The sequence below is a fragment of the Cnephaeus nilssonii genome (assembly GCF_951640355.1).
Source record: "Cnephaeus nilssonii genome assembly, chromosome: 5".
Taxonomy (NCBI): Eukaryota; Metazoa; Chordata; class Mammalia; order Chiroptera; family Vespertilionidae; genus Cnephaeus; species Cnephaeus nilssonii.
Window position 1 is genome coordinate 31,166,955 of NC_137076.1, and position 9,030 is coordinate 31,175,984.

Here is a 9,030-nt window from a genome sequence, read left to right on the forward strand (position 1 = left end):
GGTGGTGGGGTGGGGAATGACACTGTTGGCCAATGAGGGTTTTATGGAAATTGTAGGAGCTACAGAAATAAATTTAAACTCCTGGGATCGGGCACCATATCTGAGTCTCCACCAACCTGGCTCTCATTGTTCGTCCAGCCCTGTGGGTTCTCTGAGACTCTGCCCCACCCAACTTGCAGGCTCCCCCGAGTTGTCTTCAGTGGCTTTTCCATACTAACGGCCTGTCTTGGCTCATGCTTCAGACTTCGCTAAAAGCTCTCCAACAAGCAGCATCTGGCCTCAGTGTGCTCCATACCCCTCACTAAGTGGCCCCAGGCCCGGCACTAATGGCAGCTGATCTTGATTTGCAGGTTGGCCTCTCCTGGGCACCTCCAAGCCCAGCACAGGTAACAGCCATCTGCAGATCACTTTGTAGTTCATGCCAGGTGGCCCCAGGTAGAACACAAGTTGTCCTATACCTCCTGGGAGGTCCCAGAGCCAGCGCACCCAGTGAACAGCTTCAGATCACGTTGAAGCATCACCCAACCACCTCCACAAGCAACACACTCATGGGGAAGACTCAGCAGGCTCTGAGGTAAGTCATACTTCACGGGGTGGGCCACGGCACAGCTGATCCTCCACAGTGTTAGCAGCCAGTACTTGTAGCCGATTGTCCTGGGGGTAAATCCCTCCCGTGGACGTGCCAACAGCAATCAAGGCTTAACTACCACAGGAGGGTGCACACAACCCACACAGGGGCACAGCTGGAGTGCCCAGCTTGGGTGAATAGGGAGGCTGTGCCACTGGACCCTACAGGACACCTATCACACTAGGCCACTCTGCCAAGCTGCGGAGATGTAGCAGCTCACCTAATACAGAGAAACAAACACAGGCCGGCTGCCAAAAGGAAGAGACAAAGAAATATGTCTCAAATGAAAGATCAGAAAAACAAAATCCTCCAGAAAAAGAACGAAGCAAAATGAAGACAAGCAATTACTAGATGCAGAGTTCAAAACACTGGTTATAAGGATGCTCAGTGAACTTAAGGGAAGAGTAGATGAACTTAGTGAGAAGTTCAACAGCATAAAATAGGACATGAAAACCATAAAAAAAAAAAAAAGAAGAACTAGTCAGAAACAAAGGATACTCTAACGGAAATGAATAATTTACAGGGAACTAACAGTAGAATAGATGAGGCTAAGAATAAAATCAGTGATTTGGAATATAAGAAAATAAAAAACACCCAATCAGAACAGTAAAAATAACTTTTAAAAACTAGGATAGTGTAAGGAGTCTCTGGGACAATTTCAAGCACACCAACATTTGCATCATGGGGGTGCCAGAAAGAGAAGAGAAGAGAGAGAGAGAGAGAGAGAGAGAGAGAGAGAGAGAGAGAGAGAGAAATTGAAAACCTATTTGAAAAAATAATGACAGAAAAGTTCCCTAACCTGGTGAAGGGAACAGACATACAAGTCTAGGAAGCCCATAGAGTCCCAAACAAGATGAGCCCAAAGAAACCCACACCCAAACACATCATAATTAAAATGCAAAAGGTTAAAGGCAAAGAATCTTAAAGCAGTAAGAGAAAAGCAGTTAGTTACCTACAAGGGACCTCCCATACGATTGTCAGCTGATTTCTCAACAGAAACTTTGCAGGCCAGAAGTGATTGGCAAGAGATATTCCAGGTGATGAAAAGCAAGGACATAACAACTAAGATTACTCTACCCAGCAAAACTCTCATTTAGAATCGAAGGACATATGAAGATCTTCCCAGACAAGAAAAAGCTAAGGAAGTTCATCACTAACAAACCAATATTACATGAAATATTAAAGGCTCCTGTTTAAGAAGAAGGAAAGCCCTGGCCTGTGTGGCTCCGTTGGTTGGGTGTAGTCCCATGCACCAACCTGGCTTGATTCCTGGTAAAGGCACATGCTTGGGTTGCAGGTTCAATCCCTGGTGGGGGGTGTGAAGAAGGCAGCCAATCCATGTTGCATCTCAAATTCATACTTCTTTCCCTTCCTCTCTCTCTAAAAATCAATAAACAATTCTTTTTAAAAAACATATTAAGAAGGGGAAAAAAGATTAAAAATGAACAATGAAATGGAAATAAATACATATGTAGTGACAATTGAATAAGAAAACAAAATAAACAAACAAGCAGAAAAATAAATAAATAAATAACTCCTGGCTGTGGAAACAGCGCCGTCTAGCGGCCACTGCTGGCTTAGGCGGGTGCTGCGGTGGTTGGAGGACTCCTGGGTGAGAAACTCACACTGGGGGCAGGTGTTTGATCAGCAAACAACAAGAAATGTCACCAAGGTGAAGCAGAAAAGGCGTGGTGACCTCGCCTGGTCATCCCTGGGGCCAAATGGGCCCACTTTCTGCACTCGCAGTGAGTTCTGTGTCCTGGAGAAGGTGCCGGACCTGAAGGTAAAAATGTAATATTATGTCAACGGAACTTAACTGAGAGATGCTTTACTTACAGTGGCCGACACAGACCCTGAGTGTCGTGTGATGAATAATTTAGGCAGGACCCTACATCACCCCAACCCCATCAGGATCTCTGGTCAGGGTACATATGTAATGCAACTGATCGCCCTGTTCCTCTCTCACATAGATCTCTCTCTCTCTCTCTCTCTCTCTCTCTCTCTCTCTCTCTCTCGCTTCTCTCTTTAAAATCAAGAATAAAAAAAATATATCCTCAGGTGAGGATTAAAAAAAAAAATCTAGAACATTCCCGCCTCCCAGAAAGTTCCCTCCATCCCCCACAGAAGTTGTGCCTGTTCCGGAAATTCATCTGGTTAGGACTACACATGATGTCCTCAATGCCTGGCTAAAGAGCTGTGACCTTACAAATGTATGCCATGAGGTAAGAAAGTTCATGTTGAGAGAAATTTTAAATATTTTTAAAATATATATTTTATTGATTTTAGAGAAGAAGGGAGAGGGAGAGAGAGATAGAAACATCCGTGATGAGAGAGAATCATTGATCGGCTGCCTCCTGCATGCCCCCTACTGGGGATCGAGCCTGCAACCCAGGCATGTGCCCTTGGCTGGAATCAAACCTGGGACCCTTCAGTCCGCAGGCCAATGCTCTATCCATTGAGCCAAACCAACCAGGGCTTAAAATATTTTTAAAAACTTGAAACATAACCTGTATTAATAGATGCATTGAGCCAAAACCGGTTTGGCTCAGTGGAGAGAGCGTCGGTCTGTGGACTGGAAGGTCCCAGGTTCGATTTCGGTCAAGGGCATGTACATTGGTTGCGGGCACATCCCCCGGTGGGGGTGTGCAGGAGGCAGCTGGTCGATGTCTCTCTCTCATTGATGTTTCTAGCTCTCTGTCCCTCTCCCTTCCTCTCTGTGAAAAATCAATAAAATATATTTTAAAAAATAGATGCATTGATTTCTTTCCTGGCTGGACAACAAAGTATGATATATTTATTGATTTATTTATTTAACATATTTTTATTGATATCAGAGAGGAAGGGAGAGGGAGAGATAGAAATATCAGTAATGAGAGAGAATCAGGAGGCAGCTGATTGATGTTTCTAACTCTCTCTCCCTCTCCCTTCCTCTCTGTAAGAAATCAGTAAAATATATATGTTTTTAAAAATGATGAGAATAATTGTTTAGCTGCCTCCTGCATGCCTCCCAGTGGGGATGGAGCCCGACCAGGCATGTGCCCTGACCAGGAATTGAACTGTAAGTTCCTGGTTCATAGGTTGATACTCAACCACTGAGCCACACCTGCCGGGCACCAGTGTAGCTTCTTGCAGGCTGGGCTGCTGCGTGGAGAACGAGCCAACGAAGCCATCTGGCACCTTCCAGCCCAGCCCTCCCAATCCTCCAGGTGTCTGTCTGTGTTCTCATTGTTACCGTAGGTGAGGTCAACACAGACATGCCCAGCCATCATAGAATCATAAAGATGACAGTCCATTCACTCTGTGGTCTGCAGAATAATTCCCCCCTCCCCACAAAGATGTCCACATCCAATCCCAGGAGCTATAAAAATCTCACCTTCCATGACAAAAGGGACTTTTCATATGGGATGAAGTTAATGATCGTGAGATGGGGAAATTATCGATTGCTCAGGGGGCCCAGTGTCATCACAAGTGTCCCTATAATGCCCTGTCCAGTTTGGCTCAGTGGATAGAGTGTTGGCCTGCGGACTGAAGGGTCTCAGGTTCGATTCCGGTCAAGGGCACATGCCCGGGTTGGGGGCTTGATCCCCAGTGTGGGGGCATGCAGGAGGCAGCCGATCAATAATTCTCTCTCATCAGTTTCTATCTTTCTCTCCCTCTTCCTTTCTTTCTGAAATCAACAAAAATTTATATCTTTAAAAGAAGTGTCCCTATAAGAGAGAGGCAGGAGGGTCGGAATCAGAGGAGATTATTTCCAGGGCTCAAGGAATGCAGCCGCCTCTGGAAGCCAGAAAAAGCAGGAAATGATTCTCTCTGGAGCCTTCAGAAGGAACCAGCCTGCCCATGCCTGGAATTTAGCCCAATGAGACTCGTTTCAGATTCCTGACCTCCAGAATGGTGCAATAATAAAGGTATTGTTTTAAGCCACTACATTTGTGAAAATGTGTTACTGCTGCCCTAGGAAACTAATACACATTCCCAGAAATATCCTTCATGTCCCTTTCCAGCCAGTTCCTGCCTGTTCACGGAGTGACGCCTCTAAATCGTTGTATGTGCTCACAGATAACTGGACCTACTCACCAGGCAGCTGCTTATACACATAATCACATAGCAGCAAGGGTTATTATAAGGCAGGCAAGGACAAAGTCACCTCCCTCTCTGTCGTTAAAAAGAGGTGTTCAGCCCTAGCTGGTTTGGATATAGCGTCGGCCTGCGAACTGAAGAGTCCCGGGTTCGATTCTGGTCAAGGGCACATGTCCGGGTTTGCGGGCTCGGTCCCCGGGGGGCATGCAGGAGGCAGCCGATCAGTGATGTTTCTCTCTCTCTCTGCTTTCCCTTTCTCTCTGAAATCAATAAAAATGTATTTTTTTAAAAAGGAGGTGTTCAAAGGGGCCACCAGGGCCAGCTGAATCGGTTACATGCTTTTAGCCACAAGGAACAGAAAAACTGACTCTACTTGCTTAACCTCATAAAGACATTTATTAGCTCAGAGAACAAAGAGCCCCAAGCTAGGGCAGCCTCCAGGCTTGGGATGGTCAGGACAGTTCAGCAGAGTCATTTCAGACCCATATTCTTTCCATTTCCCTATCCTGCCATTCTGGGGGTTCCTCTGCAGACACTTTTCCTAGAAGCCCCCACCACGCAGACTTGTCCTCTCCTCTCATTGGCCAGCACTGGTCACATGCCCAGTCCCTGGACTGATCGATCAGCTGGCCAGTCATTCATGCCATGATAGCTGCTGTGATCTTAGATCTTCATTTTCAACCAGAAGTTATTTTAATACTATTGATATTACTATTATGATCTGAACTTAAATGTTATGTTGACAGATAAAATGAATAAGAAATTACACAAGTTGGCCCTGGCCGGGTAGCTCAGTTGATTAGAGCGACGTCTCGAAATGCCAAGGTTGCAGGTTTGACCCCCCCAGTCAGGGCACATGCAAGAATCAACCAATGGCCCTGGCCAATGTAGCTAGGTGATTAGAGCATCGTTTCATACACTGAATGGTCACGGGTTTGATTCCCGGTCAAGTCACATACCCAGGTTGTGAGTTCGATCCCTGGTTGGGAGGCAACTGATCAATGTTTCTCTCTCACATCAATGTTTCTCTCTCTCTCTCCCTCTCCCTCCCTTCCTCTCTAAAACCAATAAAAACATAAACATGTCCTCCACTGAGGATTAAAAAAAAAAAGTATCAACCAATGAATGCATAAATAAGTAGAACAACAAATCTCTCTCTCTCTCTCTAAAAGTCAATAAATCAAAAGAAATTACACAACTTATATTCAGGATCTTCTATGATTCACTAAATGATGAAAGAAAACAGTAAAATCATTTCTAGAACAGGGGTCTGCAAATATTTTCCGTAAAGGGTCACAGAGTAAATATTTTTCGCTTTGCATGCCATATGGCCTCTGAGGCAACTACTCACGTTTTTTTCTGGATGTCAGAAAGCAGGTAAACAGCAAGTAAATGAATGGACATGGCTGTGTGACAATAAAACTTTATTTAAAATAACGGTGCCTGGCTAGTAGGGCTCAGTGGTTGAGCATCGACCTATGAACCAGGAGGTCACTGTTTGATTCTCCTCAGGGCACATGCCCAGGTTGTGGGTTTGACCCCCAGTAGGGGGAGTGCAGGAGGCAGCTGATCAATGATTCTCTCTCATCATTGATGTTTCTCTCTCTCTCTCCCTCTCCCTTTCTCTCTGAAAACAATAAAAATATAATTAAAAAAATAAAATAACAAGTGGTGGGTCAGGTTAGGTGTAGTTACTAAGGACACCTGTTAAGGAGTATTGTTAGAGCTAAACTCTAACAATATGAACTCACAGCCTTTAAAATTGATCAATTCTAGCCCGGCCAGTGTGGCTCAGTAGTTGAGTGTCGACCTGCCGGGAACCAGTTTCAGCATGTGATAATTACAAGAGTTTTATCAAAAGGTTGATGAAACTGGTGGACTCAACAATGGCTGAGTCACACAAATGTAGTTTACCTGTTGGAACGGCTAAAAAGCATCTCCCCCAAACCTGAATACGATTGTTTGCTGCCAAACAGCTCAGGGCATCTTAATCTGCATGTTATTGCCTCCTGTTGGCCAAACATCGGAACAGCTGTAGGCTATTGCCCAATCTGACAATGCTTCTGTAAACCCTGCCCTTTGAAACCCTACCCTTTGAAGTGTATTATCTCCACCTTGCCTTAGGACAATTTGTGTTAATAAATAGCACGGGATCCTGAGTCAAGGGGAAGTCTTTAGCTCCTTTAGCTGAAGCTCCTCTGACCCCCAATGCCTTTCAAAACTATCTTTCATCCTTGGACTCCTTCTTGAATCTATGTGCAGCTCCTTTCTCCAGATTGCTGATCCCTTCTTAATGCTGGGACAAGAACCCCGGCATTAATGGACACCCACCCAGGGCCTCCAATATCGACCCATGAACCAGGAGGTCAGAGTTTGATTCCTGGTCAGGGCACATGCCCAGGTTATGGGTTCTATCCCCAATGTGGGGCATGCAGGAGGCAGCTGTTTGATGATTCTCTCTCATCATTGATGTTTTATCTCCCTCTCTGAAATTTAAATAAAAACATATTAAAAAAAAACTTATCAATTCTTCCTGAGCATTGAAGTAGACTTTAATCAGTTTTCCACCAAAAATTTGTGTGTAGCCGTGGCCAGTGTGGCTCAGTTGGTTGGAGTGTCTTCTGGTATACCAGAAGGCTGCAGGTTCGATTTCTGGTCAGGGCACATACATAGGTTGGTGGTTCAATCTCCAGTTGGACATGTACAGGAAGCAATAAATCAATATTTCTCTCTTACATCAATGTTTCTCTCTCTAAAAATCAATAAAAACATTTCTTCCCTCAAGTGAGGATTTTAAAAAAAACGACTAAAGTCTGAATGCCATGAATCTGTAATTATCCTCAAAAAGCAAGAATCCGGATTTTCATTCTTTATCAAATCACTAGCCACACCTGCTTTTATTTGGATGAGCCGTTTTTCAGCATCCCCACATAAACAGGCTGATATCCCCTTACCAAATGCTATCCAACTATCTAAAAAGATTCTACTCTTTGTAAAACACAAAACAAAACAAACATGAAAAAAAGACAAATATGCACAGAAGGATGAGAGAGGATGTTCATTTTTTCTTGCATTTGCAAGTTCCCACCTTTGTTTCCATACATGTACGGTATGAGGGAGGCTGCCGGGCACTGAGCTGGGAGGGCTGTAGGAGCCAGAGGCCCAGAGGACCCTGCTGTGTCTAGGAAGCACAGAGCACCCCCACAATGCAGCCGCATCACCCCCTCCTGGCTCCGTTAGCCCCTCCGCGTCCCTCCATGTCCATGTCCATCCAGGACCCCCCACCCTGCGGCCCTGCCATCCTGCCCCAGTGACGCCACCGGGCCGGCAGACCACTCAGGGCTGAGGGCTGGGGTCCCGGGTCCCAGGTCTGGGGTATGGGCTCTGGGGTCCAAGCTCTGGGTTGGGTCTGGACTTGGGATTTGGGGACTTGGGTCAGAGACCTGGGTCTGGGGTGCAGGGACTGGGTTAAGGGTCTGGAGGGGGGTCTGATGTTTGAGGTGGGGAGTCGGGTCCAGAGTTTGGGGTCTGGAGAAGGGCTGAGGCCTGAGGTCTGGACAGAGGATCTGGGGCGCGAGGACGAGGGTTCAGCCTAGCATCCGAGGTCTGGGGTCCGGGGCCGGGGTCCTGGATTGGGGATTTGGGTTGGAGCCTGAGGTGACAGGTCTAGAACCCGGGCTGGGGGTCTGAAGCAGGACATCCAGCAAGTGGGGTCCCGGTCCGAGGTTGGGATCTTGGTCCAGGGTCTGAGGACCGGTTGTAGACCGCCCCCGCACTGTCCCTCCCTCCCTCCCTCCGCCCCCTCCCTCCCCTCGTCCGCCCGCCCCGCCCGCCCCGCCAGACAGGCCCGCCCCGCCCGCCCGCGGCGCCGCACCGACAAGATGGCGGCGGGTGGGAGCGGCGGCCGCGCGTCGTGCCCGCCGGGGGGTGTCGGCGCGGGCGCGGGGGGCAGCCCGGGTCCCAGCGCCAACGCCGCCCCCGCCCCCGGCAACGCGGCCGCCGCCGCCTCGGCCGCCGCCGCCCCCGGGGCGCCCCCTCCGGGCGCGGGGCCGGGCGCGCAGGCCGCGGCGGGCGGGGAGCGGGCGGCCGAGGAGCCGGCGGCGGCGGCGCTGCTGCGCGAGCCCGTGTACAACTGGCAGGCCACCAAGCCCACGGTGCAGGAGCGCTTCGCCTTCCTCTTCAACAACGAGGTGCTGTGCGACGTGCACTTCCTGGTGGGCAAGGGGCTCGGCGCGCAGCGCATCCCGGCGCACAGGTGGGCCGCGCCGCCCCGGGCCGCACCCCGCACCCCGCACCCCGCGCGCCCGCGCCCCCGCGCCCGG

General features: G+C 48.4%; 1 protein-coding gene across 1 annotated transcript in view; it reads left to right on the forward strand.

Moving 5' to 3' along the window:
- Positions 1-8,589: 8,589 nt before the first annotated feature.
- Positions 8,590-9,030, forward strand: part of BTBD2 (BTB domain containing 2) — a gene marked incomplete at its 5' end in the record, with an annotated part of 14,487 nt that continues 14,046 nt past the window's right edge. The window contains one exon of the mRNA XM_079770976.1: positions 8,590-8,963. Within this exon, the coding sequence (XP_079627102.1) occupies positions 8,590-8,963 (374 nt within the window). The remainder of the gene's footprint in view (positions 8,964-9,030) is intronic.